General features: G+C 32.0%; 3 protein-coding genes and 1 long non-coding RNA gene across 8 annotated transcripts; 3 read left to right on the top strand and 1 right to left on the bottom strand.

The window, feature by feature from the left end:
• The first annotated feature begins 67 nt into the window (after nucleotides 1-67).
• LOC137572754 (inactive hydroxysteroid dehydrogenase-like protein 1) lies at nucleotides 68-7,668 on the top strand. Of its 3 annotated transcripts, none has more exons than XM_068284556.1 (6): nucleotides 68-114; nucleotides 2,601-2,817; nucleotides 5,450-5,572; nucleotides 5,649-5,759; nucleotides 6,940-7,388; nucleotides 7,447-7,668. In XM_068284556.1, exons 2-6 carry the CDS (start codon nucleotides 2,640-2,642, stop codon nucleotides 7,561-7,563), a joined length of 978 nt encoding a protein of 325 aa, XP_068140657.1. In that variant the 5' UTR covers nucleotides 68-114; nucleotides 2,601-2,639; the 3' UTR covers nucleotides 7,564-7,668. The 3 variants fall into 3 exon arrangements, with proteins under 3 accessions (XP_068140657.1, XP_068140656.1, XP_068140655.1); XM_068284555.1 differs by lacking the exon at nucleotides 68-114 and adding an exon at nucleotides 1,194-1,323; XM_068284554.1 differs by lacking the exon at nucleotides 68-114 and having other exon boundaries at nucleotides 2,183-2,817.
• A 1,932-nt stretch (nucleotides 7,669-9,600) lies between these two features.
• LOC137572840 (uncharacterized) lies at nucleotides 9,601-14,168 on the bottom strand. Of its 3 annotated transcripts, none has more exons than XR_011031743.1 (5): nucleotides 14,081-14,168; nucleotides 13,352-13,482; nucleotides 11,698-12,024; nucleotides 10,130-10,206; nucleotides 9,601-10,062 (listed from the first exon to the last, which is right to left on the bottom strand). It is a non-coding gene; the product is annotated as an uncharacterized lncRNA (long non-coding RNA). The 3 variants fall into 3 exon arrangements; XR_011031745.1 differs by having other exon boundaries at nucleotides 14,077-14,095; XR_011031744.1 differs by lacking the exons at nucleotides 13,352-13,482; nucleotides 14,081-14,168 and adding an exon at nucleotides 12,116-12,234.
• Nucleotides 14,169-16,267: 2,099 nt separating this feature from the next.
• Nucleotides 16,268-18,182, top strand: Nepl9 (Neprilysin-like 9). The gene has a single exon (XM_068284665.1). It carries the CDS (start codon nucleotides 16,277-16,279, stop codon nucleotides 18,179-18,181), a length of 1,905 nt encoding a protein of 634 aa, XP_068140766.1. The 5' UTR covers nucleotides 16,268-16,276; the 3' UTR covers nucleotide 18,182.
• A 1,956-nt stretch (nucleotides 18,183-20,138) lies between these two features.
• Nucleotides 20,139-21,757, top strand: LOC137572977 (phospholipase A1 member A). Its single transcript, XM_068284839.1, has 4 exons — nucleotides 20,139-20,175; nucleotides 20,250-20,600; nucleotides 20,662-21,093; nucleotides 21,162-21,757. The coding sequence occupies exons 1-4, from the start codon at nucleotides 20,139-20,141 to the stop codon at nucleotides 21,755-21,757; spliced, it is 1,416 nt and encodes a 471-aa protein (XP_068140940.1).
• Nucleotides 21,758-21,806: the final 49 nt, after the last annotated feature.

Raw genomic sequence — 21,806 nt, 5'->3', positions numbered from 1 at the left:
TCCGAAAAGCTTTCAAAAACTTTACAAAGAATAAAGTTTACTTACTGAATATTTTCGTTAGTCTGCAAATCAATATTGTGCTAGAAAGTCTTTCTAACAGCTGGAAGAAAATAAGTACGGAAAAATAACAAAAAATAAAAATTATTTCATCTTTGTAGGATTAAATTTCTAACTTGTTGTGTTTCCATTTTTTGTCCATGTTAATATTAGCATTTGAATAGTCAAAGTCTTTTTATTGAATGAACTTTATAATTCTCTTTCGCTGAATTTAGCTTGATTTGTATCGAAGTTTCAATTCGTCTAGTTGTTTTTTAAAGCCAAAAATAAATCCTATTCTAAAAAAATGCGCTCTATTTTAGATATATTTAAACGAAGTTAAAATATATATTCCTGCAGGAATTTTCGTTGCATTTTTTGATAAATTTGTGAAAATCGGTTGGCATTTTCAACAATCTCTATAATTGCCATTGTACATTATTGTATATTTAGTCAAATATTTACATTTTTCAAATAAATTAACTAAATTATTTGGCCTGAAGTGTCTATATGGTCTCCGAAATGACAGCTTAAAATAAATACAACTAAATGAAAATTAAGATTCAAGTCCAAGAGGAACTTAAAATAACTCAAATGTGTACAAACATTACCACAAATTGAATAAAATTAAAAATTTTTGTGCTGCCGGAAAGTGCTAATGACTTGAATAAAGTTATTGAATAATGACTAAAAGTCTATATTACATTATTTTCGAAACAAATAAACAGTTAAAGGTTGTGAATTCTAAATTTGATTAAAAAATTAAAAAAAAAAAAAATAAAAACAACGTTTTAAAAAAAAACCATAATGAGTAAAACAAATAATTGAATTGATCGTGAAAACCAACAATAAGCTGGAAAAAGGACTAACTTTCCTTCCTTAAATATTCGCAAAACAAAGATACCAATCATTAGTTTCGAATTCTTTTCAAAAGTATTGTGAAAATAAAAGACTCTTTAATAAACAAAAAATGGTTTCAACATTCATTTTTCTCACTTACTTTTAGTTCCGTGTTTTGGTCCATTACTATCATTTTTTCCGACTCATTATAGATCTTCAGTATAAATTTGCTTAATTCACTTTCGTAAATTTAAAATAAACACAGAGCACTTTGTTTAGATTGTCAAATTTAAATTTTGTAAAACAAAAAACAAAGTGAAAAATATTTATAACCGTTTTTTTGGCGTGTCAACACACAATTTCACGATTCATTTTCCCTTCGTTTCGACTTTGCTTGTACTTAATTAATTGTTTTAAATTAGTTCTACGCCATAATTTACAAAACAAGTGAGTTAATTATGCACTTAACACAGTACAAATACAGAAAGATGCCAACCACAAAGGGAGAGTAACTTGGGAAAAGTAGCATCAGCCATCATGGGGTATTAAAAATGTCAAATAAATGTTGAGATTTTGTAATTTTCACACCCAACTATTTCTTTTTTCCTAAACCTCAAGTTTATGAAATAATGAACCGTTACAGTGGACAAAAAAAATTACTACTCAGTTTGCATTAGGCGGAAGGGTCGACTTTGAAATACCCTTTAGAAACCTGAAAAACTTCGGTAAAGTCCTTAAGGTGTCGAGCGGAATATATTTTAATGGAATTGAATTTTTGAAGATTTTAAATGTTTAAATAAGGAACAATACTTAGGTTAAAAAGAATAATCAATATCCTGCCACATAGTAATAGGTAATATTTATTCCTTTTAAACGTCTGCAGAGACAAATTAATATATGCGACTTAAAAACTAAGCATTAATTTAAAAACTATACGAGTCCACAAAAGAGATCCAACTAATTTTAGTCATGTATTAGTATAATTATAAAATTAAACTACTTTAAAGTATTTCAAATGTTAACTAACGTGTAGAGTCTGCCATCTTGAGTCCAAGAAAGGTTTACCAAAAAAGATTGAGTTAAGATTCAAAGGATTGCTTTTGCCTTGTCTAGTTTACAAGCTGCTTGGATGGCATCTCTTGGGTATATACCCAGTTCTGGGTACTGGGTATAGAAACCACAACACCAACAACATCACCAACTTTTTACAATTGTTGCTTGTTGCGCTTGTTGTAAAGAAACTCGAATGAATGAAGGAGAAGAAAAATAAACGCAAAAAACGTTGTCCGAAATGGTGGCAGGCGGCTTTTGATGAAGCTCAGTTTCCCCCTTGAATGGTTCAGTCAGTGCGTGATCGACGCTCAAACTTGCAGCTTGTGCTGCCTCTGAAACCTCAAGTAAAAATACAACAAAAATAACCAGAGCGAGCGGGATAGTGTAAACGAAAAAAAGAGAGAGAAAGCTGTTACAATTAAAATATAAGAAAAAAAAAACCAAAACAATTATATGCAGAAAAGAGTGTCACTTTAGTGTAGTGTGTTTTTGAATGTTCGACTGAGTGATAAGCCGACAATCTATATATACATATAAATACATATGTATTATGTGCCTTATCAAGCAAATATAAAACAACAAAATTATAATACTCATAATCCACATATCGATATATATATACATACTTACATACTATATAAAGTGTCTAATTCGAATTCATAATCATGCAGCTAGAAAATTTGGAACTAAGCATTTATAATCTTCTACGCATGGCGTTCATATGGCAATTGATTTCTCTGGCCATCTACACGATCGGTTTATTGGCCATTCTCACATATCTCTATGACAATTTCAAGTCCTTAGTATGCATTATCAAGGCACTATTGGAACCATATTTTCAACCTAACCTGCCGCAAACTCTATTGGATAAATATGGCAAATGGGCAGGTAAGTGCAAATCAATACTCAAATTTTACAAAAAAAAAATTAACATAATTACCGCACACTTTCACATTAGTCGCAGTCATAACGAGCCTAAAACCGTGTGTGTTTTTTTTTTTTGTTAGTCTTTTATTTTATTTTGTTTTTGCGATATTTGCATATTATTTCGTTTTCCGTTTTGTGAACTTCAACGACCTGTAAACACTGTGAGTTTTGTGAGTGTTTCAAGCACGTTTTTTCGAGTGTCATTTGGAAATGTTTTAATATTGAAAAGAAGATACAGAAGCAAAGGCCAGGCTTTTGTCAACGCGTTTCGCAAAGTAAATAAAGTTAAAGCAACCAATTTAATATTATGTACAATTTACCAATTTTACATTTGAACCAGAAAACAAGTCGTTAAATAAGGGAATAAACAAGGCTATAATAAAAAGCCAAGAAAACAAATTGTTTTCAAATACATACAAATAATGCGATACATGTATATAGATTTTTTTATTTTTGGGAATATATTATTAGTCATTACCCATCTTTAATTTAGATTGACAATATATTTGATTGATATATGTATATAATATATCAAATTTCACAATGAAACAACAACTGCTGTCTGTATTTTCTTACATGTAAATAACATGTTTCATATATTATTAATAATTGATTTGCTAATATTTAATTTAGCATACAAAAAAGTCTCAAGACACTCAAAGTAAAGGTTGCCTTTATTATTTTGACCTTAAATGTAAAAATAAAATTTGATTTTCAACTTTAATTTTCGATTATTAAGCAGTAAGCAGTAAATGTAAATTTTTAGAAATTTTCACATGACTGCAAATTATTTTTAGTTTCTCTTTTTTTAAGAACAACAAGCAGTAATAATAATAGCATTAATTTGTCTTTTCACACCTCATTAGTTAGTTAATGACCAATGATTCCTTTTGCTGCACAATTATTTTATACTGCAATTACAAACTTATGCTAGATAATTTTGCAGTAAAAATGTTGGAAATTACATTTTCAATTTCGTGAGTAGTTTAAGAGAACCATTAAAGAAATTCTAAAAAAAAAAAAGAATTATAAAAATATATGATTTGGAAAGCAACTAGCTAAATGTCTTCTACATTTGATCTTTACGATAAAAACTCAACCAGACTTTGACTGATCGATCATCAAATTCATATGAAATTAAATAGGCTTTTTAGCCTGACTCATTAGTATAGAAAATTTGACCTCTAAAATTTAAAACGAAAGTCATCGTGATTACTTTAAAAAAAAATGTGCTATCAATAAGGAACGAAACATTGAGCCAATGTCTAACATATTTTTTATCAGACTGATAAGAGAAGCCTGCTTAACAATCAAAGACGCCAAAACAAACAAAACGCAACAAACATATTCTTAGCAACAGAAGAATTAAAAATATATATTTCGAAATGTTTACAAATGTCTAGGAAGTCGTTGCTTATCATAGAATGACTTGTCGCCAACAGGGTATATTCATTTTGTTAAGACTTTTGCAACCCAAAGATAGAAAATGGCTTTTAAAATCAAATTTTAAAGATAATAGATCATTTTATAGATATTGGAAAGGTTTTTAAATATATTTAGCACTATTCAAACCGACATAAGGATTGTTAGAGTATTAAAAACTTGTCATTTGCATAATTACTAAGCTCGCCTCACTGGTTTATTGCTTTGCGTTAGTAGAGCAAATATAAGTCATTCAACCCAAAGAGGGGCAAAAAACCGGCTTTCTGTTCTCTTTTCGTTTTCTATTTTTGTGTTTTTATGTTCGCCTCACTTTTGCTTTTTCTTGACCTTTAGAAATTATTACATAAATATTTGTTTCTGGTTTTCTTTTCTTAATTGAATAATGTACAAAGTTGTCATGCTTCAAATGATTGATTAAATCATTGAAATGAAAATATTTTGACTTTTTTTTTGGCAAATTTGCCACACATTCAATAATTATCGGTGAACACGCAAACAGTTGTTGACTCTTGCCAGTTGTTTGGCCAGGTTTCCGCTGCACAAATATTTGGTAACAACCAACTGGCACTTGGTTGCTTGTGGCCTATTGCAACAGAAGCAGCAGCAACAACAAAAGCCACAGAAAAAACGTCAATGAAGCAGGTTTTTCACTACTTCTACGTAAGTACCAACCAATGCTTCTTAATGGTCGTTTGGCTTTTGGGTGATTTAAACAGAGACTCGAAGAGAAGTAAATGCTTGGCTTGGTAATTAGCAAGGAAATGTTAATTTCGGTCTAAATAGCACCGGGAAGTTACCTCAAGTCATTTAACTAGCCAAACTAGCCAACTAGGTCAGAGGCATCTGCAGACAAAAAACCATAAAATAATGATTTCATTTAACCTCTTGGAAGTAGCCTATGACACCTCGAAAACTAAGATTAACTTAGTAAGATTCATAGATAGAATATAAAAGAGTTTGTGTAACTAGCAATAGTTACTAGTTTCAAAAAATTCAATAAGTATAAAAGTTCATCCTTCGCAGCGGGGGTTCATATCATTATATACCCATCATTTGACTTTTGCTTGAGTTGCTGTTGGGACAACAAGTTGTTGATCCATCCTGTTATTAAGTGTCTTACCCTTTCACTTTTTGTATTTTTCCTTTATAGTTGTCACCGGAGCTACCGATGGCATTGGCAAGGAATATGCGAGGGAGCTGGCACGTCAAGGTCTCAATCTGGTTCTGATTTCACGTACCAAGGAGAAGCTGATCCAAGTGACCAATGAGATAGGTAAAACTCTGATCTCTGATCTGCTATAATCACAATAAGCATACAAAAAAAAATCATCTTATAATTCCACATTTAGAGAGTGAATATAAAGTGAAAACAAAATGGATAGCTGTCGACTTTACCAAGGGCAGAGAGGCGTACGAAGAGGTGGAAAGGGAATTGGCTGGCATCGAAGTGGGCATATTGGGTGAGTAAATACAACATTTGTTTATATATGTAGTTGGATGGTTTGTGTGGAAGGCGTTGACTACAACTGCCAAATCGCTTACTCATTGTCAACAGTAGCCAAATGACCACATTTACCTAATGTTGTCAATGTCAGAAAGCCAACAACAATAATTGCTTGCAATTATAATGAACATTTTATACATTTTTTTTGGTCTATTGGCGAGACGAAGAGTAAGTTGTCGCTGATGGTCTATGGTTTTGGTCTATGCCGTTTTTCAAGTACAAAATATGTTTCATTTTTATTTCGGTTTGGGAGTTTTATTTGCCAAACTCATAAACGCTTTGACGCGCTTCAGCAATTTACATTTTAACCTTTGTGTGTGTTTACCTTGTTCGCTGGCTTCAAGGCATCGGCATCGGCATCGGCATCGGAGTCGTCATAGGCTATGGAATAATCATCAGCTGATAAGAGATGACATTGATCTTGAGGCAATTAAACGAGTACATAACTATTTCAATTTGTTAGCTGATAAGAATGTATACTAAAAGATCAGGAAAACGTTTCGTAGTTATATTATTATTTGCTGGGGACAAAGTCAAAACTATTTTTCATCACACTTTAACAAATAAGCATTTACTAAGGAAATAGTATGTATATTTTCTATTTTAGTTCAAAGTAATATAATTTACATGTTTAGTTAAACATTTATTTGTGTTATAAAGTATATAGTTTTCCCATTTGTTGTAAACCTAAAAACAAGTAAATACTTTGTCCAAAATGCAATTAGTAGCTATACTTAGTAGTTTTGTTTAGTAATTAGTAGTCTTGCTTAGGAATATTTTCCTTTTTTTTTTTGTTAGCTTTAAGAACACAACTTTTTATCGTCATTAATAGAATAGGTTCTTAGGTTTAATATAGATAGAGTATATTTACTCGTATAAATATAAACTAACTAAAAGATACCCAAAAGATTTTCTCATAGACAAGAACATATATGAATCATAAATTGTATTAGTAGATTGCTGATATTAGGATGACACTTTTTATAAGTTTTGAGTTAAAAGATAAAGAAATTTATATGGAAATATTACAAACCTAAGTATAACCAATTTAGTATTTGGTTATAGATATTTATGAAATTTATGAATATTCAGTCAAAGAAATTAAATTAAAAAGCATTTGAAATGTTTCTTTTTAGTTAACAATGTTGGCATGATGTATGAGCATCCCGATCATTTGGAATTAGTGCCCGAAGATGTCCTATGGAATCTGATTGTGGTGAATATTGGAGCTGTCACCATGTTGACCCGCAAAATAGTTGGACAAATGAAATCAGCCCGCAAAGGAGCCATTGTAAACATTGGCTCTGGTTCCGAACTCACTCCCTTGCCCAACATGACTGTCTATGCGGCAACTAAGAAATATGTAACCTTCTTTACGAAGGCATTGGAAATGGAATTGGCCGAACATAATGTGACAGTGCAACTGGTGATGCCAATGTTTGTGATAACCAAAATGAATGCCTACTCGAATACAGTGATGCAAGGTGGCTTCCTGATACCAAATGCCAAAAGCTATGCCAAGTGGACGGTATTCACGTTGGGTAAGACGAGCGAGACAAATGGTTTTTGGACGCATAGTTTGCAGGTGAGTGTAGAAGTGAGAAATGCATTTGACTTATTAAACTGATCATTCTTTCTTGTAGTATTTACTTATGAAATTGGTTCCGATGCGTCTGCGTATGCTGGTGGCTCACGAGATGTCAAAGCGACTGCGGATTGAGGGCCTTCAGAAGAAACAAATTGAACAGAAAATGGCGTAGTTCATAAGAAATCTTTATAAAGGGCCATAATAATTGGGGGTTACATTTGTACAAAATTATTGGTTCTAAGTTTGTATAATAAAATAAATAGTGTAACAAAGAAAAAGAAAAAACAGTTAAAACATTTCGTTGCGCTGTTTGAAAACCAGCTGAGAAAACAAAAAATCAATTTACCAACGGCATATTACATAATCTGCAAAAGAAACTGCAGTTTTTTTGGAGTCTGGTGAAGTGAAGTAACATTTTCGGTGCAGCAACTTGGAGCCGTGAAACCGGTTAGCCACAGCGCGCGAATTTAGTGACCCACAAATAATATGTACATACAATAAGCAGAAGATGAAGCAAAGTTCCTCCCTCCATTTTGGTTCGCTTCATTGCATTCACTTGGCCAAAATGCCAACTATCCATTGAAGTTTCCATTCATTCAAATGAACTTCAATAAATATGCTCGTACATACTTACCAGCACCCTTGCCTTACCGCCCCCCTTTTCCCACTCGTACAGTTCACTCACTCGTTCATATCTTGAAGAACTGCCCACAATTATGAAAAATGACATTACAATGGGGGTTTTCCTTATTTTCTTGTGCCCCATTCGTGACTCTACATTTTTGCATTTTTTGTTGGGCTTTCAGTTGGATTGTTAGTAAATCGGTTAACTTTAAACGTAACTTTGACAATAGAATTTGTTTGGCGGTCATTTGTTGATTATGCTAATTAGTTAGTGAAGCACTTGAAAAAGAAGTTAGAGACAATGGCAAAACATTTTTAACATGGGGTATCCTCCATTTTGGCCACAAATTTTGATTTATGTAGGACTTACATTTGATTTACTTTTTAGTTTCTATGTTTTAATTCTCCTTACCATTTCTCATAGGATATTTTAAAGTTTGCTATCCGGAAACAACTACAACAATTTAAAAAAATATTAATTGAGATTAAATCAAAAATTTGTTGTAATTGTTAAGGTAAAGCTACAAATTATATGTATACTTGGTGATATGGTACGAGGATCATCGAGGTGATTAGTTTCAGGTAAAAGATAGTATAACTTCCTTTTATAATATAGTTATAAAGCAAACATTTAAAGGGTTTACAATTATATAAATGATCCCAAAGGACCAAATTGATAACAAAAATTATGCCGGTCAAACTTGGGCGGAGCCATTAACAAAATATACAACTACTAAATGGGAATGGGATCCAATTGAACAATGCATAATCAAAAGACCATTTTTAATTTGATAATAACTTATGCGTAAGAGATTGTACAAAATCCATAAAAAAGAATGCCATGTTTGGGATTTATATTAAAAGACCGCATCCTACATCGAAGTTTAAATTTTTGAAGAGGTCCGAGTCCTCTGATCCGTTTTTCTGGGTGTTCGTTCGTCGACTCGAGAAATCAAACACAAATTTTTGGTGTATGAAAGAAATGGGTTGATTTTGTTCATTATCTAAGAATTAAACCGATCACGTTTAATTGACTTGCTTAAAGGACTTAGACAGACACAAATCAAGCAGACTCATATAGAGGAGGCCTCTGAATATTTGTCCATAATTTTTCAAAACTTGACAATTATTTGTGCGAATTTTCTTATAGATTGACATTCTTTTCGTAAAAATGTGCTGATAATTTTGTGGGACTTTTAATTTCAAGCTAAGAATCAAACACCAAACTTCGCTTAGAGCATATTCTTTATAATTTTCGTTCTTAGAGGCGAATACGTTTCCAGTATTATTATGGATAGTCGAAACCGTGAGTGTTTTCATAACAATGTTTGTCAGATTAGGCTAAAAATTAAAATTTTTGAAAATTTGGGATTAAAACATTTCCTTAGATTGTGCCAATTTATTACTAAGTTTTCTGCAACAGCTTGTAAACTTGTTAATTCATCTCTTCTAGGTAAATAAGAAAGGTAAATCAAAGAAATAAAATCGAACCCTTGGCAATCGATTTTAGGTTTTATTTAATAGATTTTTCAATTAAATTCATTCATTCATGGTTTTTTCTAAAATGAAACTAATTTTTTTGTGATTTGTTTTTCTTTTTGGTTTGTTTGTTGTTTTATTCCTGCAGTTTGTTTGTTGTTGTTGTTGTTAAGATAAGTTGATACATTTCTATAAATTGTTGTTGTTATTTACGAAAAATAAAATGCAGTTATTACATTAAATCCATCTTAGATATATGCATAACAAATGTCGAAAACGATTGAAATAATCTAAATCTCCAAAAATTATGACGCGTGCTGTACATCATGGTCTATATATGAGAGTTATGCAAAAATTTTGAGGTATTCGAAAATTTCATTGCAAGTCCGACAAAATATTAAAATAAAACGTAGATATATAGTATATATGTACATATATATACTTTAAGTGAAAAACAAAATTACAATTTATGATTAGAACAGATGACGGTCAGGAAGTTGCATCCATATGTATTCCAAGGAAAAGAAAACCCCGGACCGTGCACGAAATGGACAAGTGTGGCGAAATGCTAGAAAAATAAAATAGTTGAATGAGTAAAAATCAGATAATTCGTTTCCATAATTTATGAAACATACCAAATGGACCATTTGAGTTGTTTTTCGCTTGATTTGCAATCGAGCCCCCCATTTGGGGCAGCAGCCTCTGACGTCATCTGAATGAAAAGAAAAACAGAGAGAAACATTTTTTCTTAATATTTTGCAAAAATTATTCGAAAATTATCTACAAATGTGTATCATTAATTGCAAGTATTGGTTGTGCTAAAAATTGTTTTTAAAGGTAAGAAAATGGAATTGTATTTTTGTTCTTCTCTTTATTTGCATTAACAATAGACCACAATGAAAACATATTGTTTATACAGCGGTCAGGCAATAATCTCTCCGTTTTTTTGTGTTCTATTTTTAAGCGAAAAGTATTTTGGCCCCCATTGAGGGATTAGAGAATAGACAAACAAATTTATTTGCCAGTTAAAAGTGAAAGAAAAATAAATAGGACAGGCACACAAAGATTTCTAGAACTGATTATATATATGTATGTATTTGGCTTCATTCAGCCTTTTCGATATATAAGGGGGAATAGAGACCTTAACCCAGATCCATGCATATGTACATGAAAATTGTGAAGTTCAAATATTTTCGTATTCGAAACATTGTGAATGGTTTCTGTAATAATTTCGAGAAAGAATAATTATTTTTATGATTTACGTATTGGATTTATTCGTTTGAATTCTCAACCCAATTTCAATATAAATTGTTACTCCAACTTTTGTCTTTTATTGTCCTTTTTTGTAGATTTAAACAAGATGTTTTTGGAAGTGTATCAAATTCGAAAAGGGACCTACAAAAAGTTTTAGAGAAAAATGTATTTTTATCTCATTTGAAGATCTTTTCAGGATCAGTTAATATTTAGTAATAAAAACTGGAAAAATTATCAATTTGATTTTGTTAGAATATCAAAAAAAATAATTGCAAAGAAAAGTTTCATTAGTCGAAATATTTTTTATTGTGTTTATAAAACTAATTCGAATCCTTTTAATTGACAAGGTTGATTTGAAATTCAAATAGAACATCTTTCGCAAGTTCATCTGAACGAGTTTTGCACTCAAAAAAAAAAAATTCTATAAAAAACTAAATTTTTTAATCGATTTTTTTTCCATCTCTGCGTGACAAAAACCATTAATTCCAATCATTTCAGTTTGCAGCCCATAAATTAGAGCCATAAAAAATTTCTTTTTGAACTTATTTTTTTATGCTTTTTGCAACATAAAACAAGAATATTTTGTATAAGGAAAACTTTGACAAATTTCCAAAAACACAAAAACACAAAAATTATATACACATTTTTGCGTAAAACGATTTCGGATCGGTTAGTAGTGGGGGGAAGAAGGGGAGGGGCATTTAGTGGGCCATGTCGAAATGTTTGGGGTAAAAAATAGACAAAAATTTTGAAGAACAAAAAATCGAAAATCTTGGAAATTTGAAATTCTTTTTCAAATATTTTTGTTGCCACTAATTTAATTAATTAACTGACAGCCAGCCAAGGTCCAATTAAAAATAATTGCCGGCTATAATTTATAAATATAAACTATAAAAATCTATATAGTTGTATCTATGAATGTGTGTGTGTATATAGTTGTTGGACTCACCTGGCTTAGGTTACTAAATAGAAATCCATTAAATGCTAGCTGCTTAGCCTAATCAATTAATTTCATTTTTCTTCATTATTATTTGTTTTTGTATTGGAATTGAAATTCAACATGTAAGATAAATCTTTGAACAAATTTTTTTTTTAAAACATTTTATATTATTATTATATTTTTTTTTTTGTTATAATTTGCTGATGTTATCAGAAGGCGGCTTCGTAGAAGGCATAGAGCAGGAAGAGCAAAAAGGCCAGGATAAGGAAGGTGGTGAACAAACTTCTGGCCTCATTCATTTTGAATTAGTTGTTGTTGTTGGTGTTTGCTGGATTGCTATCAATTAGACAATTGAAAAATTTTGTGATATAAGTTTGATTAAGTACTATATAAGTATGTAGATTTGGCAAATTAACGTTTCACACACTTTTTGCTCGGTTTCCTTCTGGAGGCGCCAACCGTTCGTAGCTAAAGTCACGCAATAACTGAACTCGATAAAAACCTATGTTTTCTTCTCCATCGAATCAAAAGAAGAAAAAAATGGAAATCGGCCAGCAGCCAGCGAATGGAATTATGGCTATATATATGTTCCTCAAATGTATATACATAGATACATATGTATATAAATGTATTTTGTGGATATTTTTTTTGGTATTCGTGTCCAGTTGTTGTCTATATATTTGTTTTAGAACCGGCACACACTTTTCTGTAGCTCGTCAGCTATATAAATGTATATCTAGATACATTTAAAATATAGTAATATATATAAATATATATGCACCTACATATATGAATTCCATGAGATTTTCAATTCATATAAAAATACTGACTTCTCTTGTTCTCTTACTAGACAAATTGCTTTTGGACCTTGTCCATATCCGAGAGATTTATTTATGCTTGTTGTTCGCGGTTTTTGGTGTTTCTCATTTCTCCAGTTTGAAAATTGTTTATTTACTTTGGATAAAACACAAAAGCCAAAAACTCGGGATTTTCAAATATTCGAATATTACTTTTGGCCATTTAGACATTTTGCGGCACGTAGGCCATAGATCAAAACAATTTTGAATTGAACATTCTTTTTGGCATGCGCTTATACAACTTTTATTTGATGTTTTGAAAAACGATTCTTATGGTTTTTTTAATGAATATAAATCAAAAATTTATCTTGTTTATAATATTTGTAACAGAAATCTATTATCTCAATATATATGATTTGTATATCGATCAGTGGTTGTTGGTTAAATTTTCATTTAAAGTAAATATTTAAAATGATTTTTTAGTGACTTCTGTTCTTTCGGACTTTTTCTGCTGTATATGCTAATAACTGAACAATCATAGTTAAATTGAAAGCCACAACTGATATGAAGATCAGTTGAAAAATAAAGTAGAGTGTTTGTTCTGTTTGCATATAAGCTTTGACTTTCTAAGTTTCTGTTTTTCGTTGGAAAATTATAAGTCTTACAAAAGTTTCAATTATTCCTAAGCGAATATAGTTCGTTATTGTGACTTTAGCTTCAGTTGTATTCATTCACAATTTCAAAAAGCATTCTTAAATCTTTTTAAAAGTATCTCAAGAAATAAGTGGTAATGACTTAAAGTTAGTAGCTAGGTAAGTGACATAATAGTAATGTTATCAGCTCGTTAATTGCTTTAATATTCTTACCTCTTCCGCCGCGCCATGTTAGCTAGAAATCTACAATACTGCATAGATGATATACAGGGCGAATAACAAAACGGCCAAAATGCCGAAGGTGGTCATCAAATTCTTGGCTTCACTCATGGCGAATTAGTTTTCTAGAAGAACAAGTTCAAATCAAATGGAAGGATAATCAAAAAAATTGTATATGAAGATTAAGAATATCTCATATATTTAAAAAAAAAAAAAAAAATGCACAAAATATATTTTATTTTTCTTTTTTTTTTCATTTTTTGTCAGGGCGCGTGAGAAATAAAAAAATGATGGCCATAAATTTTATTAGCACATATCATTTTGTTTTAAAATTATACAACATGATTATAAAAAGAAGAAACATAATGAAAAACCAGATGGAAAATGTTTCATATTTTCTCTTTCAGTCAGACATCATAATCTGCAGCTGTAGATTGACTTTATATATATGTATATATATTTAAGATATATACGCACACATATCTATAAGTAAATATAGATGGATATATGTGGAAAATAATTCCAGGTTTTATAGATTGGAACCGATCCAAATAATTTTGAATTCTTTCTGTCGTTTTTTGTTGTTACGTGTTTGTTTTTTCTTTCTTTTTCTTTTTTTTTTTTTTTTTTTTGCACACAGACCACTCGAATGGAATCAATTTATGGAAAATGGTTTTTCAATTGATTGTAGATAACTTTTTAATATACATTTTTTTTACCTACTTTTATTTAGGGGGAGAGCGGGGTGAAAAATTTGGTTTTTGCTGCGACACAAATAATTTTTGTGCTATTAACTGGTGAAAGCCTTTGGCTCAACTAAAATGTTGAATATTCTGTTCTCGGGTTGGCCAAAAATCTTTCAAGAGGAATCACACAAACACACAAACACTTCCATATCTATGTATGTATGTATAAACACATACCATCACATCAACTGAGGCAAGAACTTGACAAGTGGCAAAAATATAGATACATGCATATATAATATTCATCTATGGATATATGGATATAACTATATGTCTACATATATATATGTATAAAAAGATATAGATGGGCTGCTGTTAGCCAAGATTTTTGGAAACTCTTGAAGAACCGCACAAAAAATCCATTGAAAATAAATAAAATAAAATAAAAGTTTTTCTACTCTGACAGTTTTCAAGCAGCCGGTGAACAGAACGAAAATTCATTTATGTGGAATATAAATATATATGTACACAGTATATTCGTATATAATCGAGATTGTACTTTAAAAAGATAATGGAACATGTTGCAGTCAAATTTATTGACAGTTTTCTTAATATTTTTGGAATCGAAACACTTTTTCTTAATTTTAGTACCTACACATAAATATATCTTGTATTGATTTATAGTATATAAAAAATGACAACGCCCTCATTTTGAGCAAAACAACTTTGCTCTTCATTCCAAAAGACAAAATGAAATTTTTCTTTAAGCTGACACTTGTCATTATCTAAAAATTTTTGGTATATGCACTGCGTAAATGCCTGGCAAATGAACTCGAAAACAAAACAATGTACGCATATATGTATCTAAGTATATATTTTGTATATAGAAGCAACTGAAACATAGCAGCAAATGGAGGATGTGACATTTCAAACATCTGCCAAACCTAATGACCAGCATAATTATCACTTCCAAAGAGAACAAAAAACAAAAACGAAACAGGGGGGCCGGGCATAAGAAAAAACTTTATCTATAATAAAATCTTGAAATTCTCTAATTCGGGCATCACTTAAAAGTTAATTTTAAAGCAAACAAAATCTCATCGATTACAATTTCCAATTTGACTTTAAACAAGAAAAAACTTTGCCCTAAATGAAATGTTCAAAATCCTTCAAAGTGTTGATTAAACATTCACTGAAATTTGATGGAACGTATAGAAACAGTTTGTTGATGAAATGTTTGTGCTTTCTATTGCAATGTGAACACCAGGCGTATGTGCAATAAAAATTACACATACGCAAGAAATAATAAAAATTTGAAATAGTTTGAACTCAAACAAGGCATTACTCAATACTTAAGTAAGTTTTGTTTGCCATTTTTAGCTGAAATCCAAACATTTCACTGTTTACAATTTGTGGATTATTCTGTTTGTTTGTGAGGAGAAAAATCAATAAAATGTTAAGTGCAAATAAGAAACGTAAATTAACAACAAAGCCATTATTGTTTGATGTTGCTCTAAGTAATATTCAAGTGATCATGTGTCTTTGTTTTGCAAATTGTCATTATCTAAACATTTCTTTTTAAATGTTTATACAATTTCTTTATGAAACCATAAAGAACATTTTATTATAATTGTTTAACAAAATGATCGTACGATTACCTCTATTTACATCAAATATTCATTTATTAGCTTTTTTTATTTATTTTTCTTTGAAAAATCTTTAAGACAAGAACTAGACGGGAAATTCCAAGGTCTGCGAGACTAATCTAGTATTATTCTAGTATTATTGTTATTATTGTAATAAGTTTCATTGGCTTTTGGCTTTCTTTGTATTATTCAAAATGATTTCTGATCCTTTTAGTATCTCATTTTATCCTTGAAGTATATTATTTTTCAGACTAGGCACCTGAAGTGGTGTTATTTACCCCAAAGCCCTGTCAATGTAAAACAAGAACTATTTGTATCAATAATTTCTATTTTCATTGAAGAAGTCTCTTATCGCAAAATATTATATTTAGTATATTGCGAAATTGCAAAATATATAAACAAGAAACAAAATGTTTAAGGTCAAGTCAATACTTCTCTCTTTCTCTCTCCATCTTTTTCTCTCTTTCTCTATCTTACTCTTCTCTCTAACCAACGACCTTATCAGCCTCTGTCTCGAGTGGGGTGGAGAAGATTTCGAAATATTTGCTCAGTTTTCACGCAACAAAACCAGGGCACACACGAAAACGATGCTCAGTGAACAAATTCTAATTTATTTATTTATACTAATACAATTAATTGTGGCACAAACCGATACGGAAAGCGATGCATTTACTTTACTTTATAAGAAAAATCTACAAGATGTTATAAAAATTCGTAATGTTTCTATTGATCCGTGTGATAATTTTTATAGACATGCTTGTGGAAATTATGAGACTAAAATTACTAATAGCAACAATAATGACGATGTTGATGAAGATGATGGCGATACTATACCACCGTTTCTATATAATAAACAAGATCGCATGGACTTCTTTCAAAGGCAAAGCATAAACTTCCAAACACTTCCTGGGCAGATGTTGTCCCAGTTGTACAAGGAATGTAGCCAAACAGAAAAGGATTATACATTCCTAGATCAAGTGCCAGGATTAAGGGAGCACAAGGAAGTTCTAGAGGCATGGCCATTCTTACGACATCAATGGGAGAGGAGGCACTTGAATGGCAAACTCAACTGGCTCTCGCTTTCAAGCCAATTGGCTAGTCAGGGTGTGCCGACATTACTGAATATATATTTTGCTGAACAAACTATATACATAACACCAATAGATAATTTACCCTGTCCCACAACACAAGAATTTCAATTGAGCTTAGTCGAGGACTTGGAGAATAGACATCATCATGTGAGTCAGGTAATAGGCAATGAAATGCGCATTCTCTGTCGCGGCATGAGAGGTGAATTACCCATGATAAGGAGTCAATTAAGAACTCTTGAAGAGAGAGTAAGCGATAATAAAGATCTCCATTTAGATGAGAATATGATGGCATATTTTGAGAATTTCTTCAGCCATTTACAATTCACCCACAGGGAGTTGCAGAGGGCCAAAAAGTTACCATTGGATGTGACAAAAATCGCACAAGCCTGGCTGGTATTAAAGGAAACGGAGCCCAGAATCATCTACAATTATATAATATGGCAGGTTAAACAGAAATTCAAAGAAATTCAGGAAAATTGCCATGATCTAACAACTGAATTTGAGAGACTTCTCTTTGCCGAATACTGGCAATGGCATATTTTTGAGCCCTACATTAAGAGAGATGTGGCCCTGGCCTCATATCATTTGCATACAACCAAGTTCTATCAGAAACGTCGTTCTCAACTGTCACGGCGTGATTGGTTGGGCTACCTCTGGCCAAAAACGATGGAAAAACAGGAATTACAATTGGCCAAAATTCTACAAACTTATGCCCAATCATATTTGAATATTAGCCAAATCAATCATCATTTTCAAGAGGTTAAATTTGAAAAGAACTCATTTTTCTACAATCTACTCCAACTTCGGCAGTCAACACTACGATTCAGTTTCCATTCACCGTATCTCGATGAGGAGGATCCTCAAATGCCAGCCTATTTTCTGCGACATTTCATGCATTTCGTCATATTGTCGCTGTATCGTCCAACATATCATTACTATGCCACACAAGGCTTGAGCTTGTGGCTACAATCTCGTCTGCTTGAGGATACAGATGGTTATTATTCGGCCCTAAATTGTCTGGAGCAGCAATCTCTACAACATTCAGATGACATGTACCGTCAATTGAGTACCAAAGAAGTTCAGAATATCTTCAATTTTTATCGTGGCTTTGTATACTCCCTAAAGGATTATCAATTTTGGTTGCAGGGCGAACGTTTTGCCTTTGCCGAGAATTTCATTCTGCAATATTTCAACTTAAATACAGAGAAAATCATGTTCTATGCAGTAGTCCAGCAGTTCTGTGGACGTCAAGATGATAGATTTTCAACGCAACTGAATCGTGTTTATATGAATATACCAGAATTTCAATATGCATTCAATTGTGACTCAAAACAAGCTATGAGTCCCAGTACAAAATGTATGATTAATCAATGTGAAATAAATGAAATTAAGAAAAAATGATTATAACAAAATTTTTGAAATTTGTTTTAGTTTTCCACTAGACGTAGTTGCCAATGGGCTATAAATAATTTTATTGGTTCTATACACACATGTCGCTCATTTTCTGTACATTTACTAATTCACATTTGTGTTTGACATTCCATAATCTGAATATCCACTTTATTTTTTATAGGGTGTTCTTAACAAAAATCTATGCTTGAATGGCATCTGATGACATTTAATAGTTTGGTGTTAATTCGATAAGGATAACTTTTCGGACCCTAAAATTCTTTTAAAGTCCTATAAAAATCATAATCTAGTTAAAGAACTTTTACGCTCACAAAATATATTTTATCAGCTCAGAAAATATGAGCGAATGTTTTAATTAGAATAACTAACGTAATAATCACAAAACTTTTCTTAGCGAGAATCAAGGATAACGCAATATAACAATCATCCAGTTGAATGGACTTGCAAATGCAGCCCAACAGCCAATTTCTTCATGAATATTTGTCATCAATTTAAATTTTCCGCTTAATTTAAAACACCCTTTAAATATAAAAATATATTTTCATCGATATATATGTATGTGGATGGAATGAATAGTTCCCCAGACACACGGTGAGGCTATAAATTTAAAAAGAATGAAGGTTGCCTTTCATCTTTCCTTCCTATAAGGTCAGTCACATGTTACTTGATTTTGGTTTGGTTTGGTTTAATTGAAACCCAGTAACCCCGATTCAACCCAAAACAAAACCCAAATCTTATTTTAGCCATCTCATCTTTATCTATGTGGAACTCTGTTGGCTTGGCCAAGTCAATAAACTGGCTATATGCAGCTTACCTATAAAAGAGCAAGATATATTTTGCCTTTGTCGCATACGTGATATACCAATCTCTTTGGCAGCAATAAAAGTACATACATACCTATATACAAAGAAAAGTTTTTCATTCAAAAAACGCAATTCGGTGACAAATTAAGGAAAACAGTCACGTTGTCAGAGAGATGAGAGAGTGCAAGTGTTTTGAGTGAGTGAGTGAATAATTGAGTGAGTGAATAATTCAATTGAATGCAATTATCAATTGTGTAAGCAAATCATCAACATGTTTGCCAAATGTTAAAAAAAAAAAGTATTTTAGTTTTAAATTATCTAATAGAACAATATTAATTGTTGATAAAGCTTTTACAAATTTTTAAAATATATGTATATATTTAAAAGTTTTACTTTTTTAAGTTCGAAAATTGATACTTTTTTTATATAGAAACGCCTATTCAAGAAATTAATAAATTAATTTGAAATGAAATGAAATCAATTCAAAATAGCAAAAATGATTATAATATAATCGAATCCATTAAAAATTATTACTTTTTCAATCAGTAATTAACATAATACAACAAATTCGTGTCTCTAAAGTCTTCCTGTATTATTTTCAAGTTCAAGTAAGATAACTACTTAACTAGATTAAATGAAAATAATTGAAATTACTCCAATCAAAATTATTAAATAGAATAATTTTCCAATTCTTATTCAGTTATTCACATGATACAAAACATTCATAGATCTGATAAGTATTTCCCAATATTTTTTACAAGTCCAAGTAATGTAAGTACTTAACAAGTTTTAGCGTATTCGGAAGTTGAATTAATTACAAACTACTTACGATTTATACATTTCTTACCCAAAGGTAATTTCCAATTCGTTCAAATCCATTTTTATTTAAATTAAATATTCTCATTACGGTTTCACTTTTCCGCTACCCCCTCGGCAACTCTCACTTTATGGGTCTCCCTCAAAGACTCACTCATTCACTTACTCACTTTGTCCACTCAGAGTACCTCATTCCATACCTACTTATTACATTTGGCCAAAAACTGTTGCGACTTGACCAGCCGGCGGCACTTCAGTTTCTCCAAGGTTTTCAAACAATTCGCTACATGCAAAATAGCTGAATGACAAATATTATTTACTAGGAAAAGATGCAGTTTAGTTGCCTATTAATAGGCCTACTAATTGGTAGGTGGTACCTTTAATTATTTGAAAACCAACAACGGAAAGAAAAGGAAAGTTTCAATGTCCAAAATTTGCAGTTGGCCCATGCCATGGAGACTCTATATTTGAATTTGTCACAGGGAAACCGTTGCCCTATCAAGATGACAATGAAACTACAACTACATTAGCTCCCATGGCTTCATCGAATCGTGATATAACCATCGGTCCCTGCAAATGGGCCATTGGACGGAAGTGTCCGGATCCGGACGTTAAATATTATATCTACACACGTCACAATCCAATGGATCGTCAATGCCTGCAGATCGATGAAACGGCCGAGAAGTCTAATTTGACTAACTCCTACTTTAATCCCAGATATCCCACAAAGATTATAATCCATGGTTATAACTCGGATATGTTCCTCCATCCCCTGCAGCAAATGAGAGATGGTAAGCTTGATGGTGACATTCAATTCAGTTGGAACTCAGTAGGGGTCTTTTTTTTCTGCAGAATATCTGGCCAAATCGGACTATAACATCATCTATGTGGATTGGAGTATTCTATCCCCAGGTCCTTGTTATATAAGTGCTGTGCATAATACACGTCACGCTGGCACTTGTACGGCCCAATTGGTGGAACGTTTGGTGGAAACAGGCAATACGGATATTCATATCATTGGCTTCTCCTTGGGCGCCCAATTGCCCAATTATATTGCAAGAAATTTAAATAATTATACTTTGCCCCGTATAACCGGCTTGGATCCAGCGATGCCTTTGTTTATCACAGCCGGAATCAATGATAAATTGGATCCAAGTGATGCCAATTATGTGGACGTGATACACACAAATGCCATGGTCCAGGGCAAGTTGGAAAGATGTGGGCATGCTGATTTCTATATGAATGGTGGCATTATGCAACCAGGCTGCAATGGACAAAAGATAAGTGAGTTGAATAGAACAATTCTTAGAGATTGAGTTGTTTGCTTGACGTTTGGTTTTTTTTTTTGTCAGATTCTTTTGCCTGCAGTCATCAACGTGCTCCGGCCTACTTTCTCGAATCGATACGCTCTTCCAAAGGCTTTTGGGGTTGGGCCTGCAGTGGTTATATTTCCTATCTACTTGGCATGTGTCCACCAACAAATTTTCTACTCGAAGCCGGCGATAACATACGTCCAAGTACACGTGGAATGTTTATGATCGATACGAATGATACGTCACCCTTTGCTTTGGGTAAATGGACAGATCTGCCCACTCTGGGTGCCAAATGGCAGACCCAACAACAGCTTAAGCGTCCGCATCACTATCAAAATGTTGATCCACTGATGCAACACATCGATCAGTTTGGTAAATTGGCTTCAAATTTTAATAATTTGGATACATTTGGCTATGATTCGGCAAATGCTTATGACAATTGGACTAGCTATAGTCCAGCTAGTACAGAACAGGATGATTCAGTGGAGGAGCAGGAGACGGAGGAATTTATTGATGGTGCAAGGGATGAGGAGTCTCATCATCAGACGACACATTTAAATTGGTGGGCATATAGACGAAATTTAACAAATGGTTATGTCGATAATGATATTTTTAGATTACCAAAAATGGATTAAAATAGAAAGCATTCCCTTGCCCAGCACTCCTCTCCTCCTTTATAAGTTT

Source organism: Drosophila tropicalis, unplaced genomic scaffold, assembly GCF_018151085.1.
Source record: "Drosophila tropicalis isolate 14030-0801.00 unplaced genomic scaffold, ASM1815108v1 contig_393, whole genome shotgun sequence".
Taxonomy (NCBI): domain Eukaryota; kingdom Metazoa; phylum Arthropoda; class Insecta; order Diptera; family Drosophilidae; genus Drosophila; species Drosophila tropicalis.
Note: the sequence above shows the minus strand (reverse complement) of the source record. Positions and strands in the feature narration are given on the sequence as shown.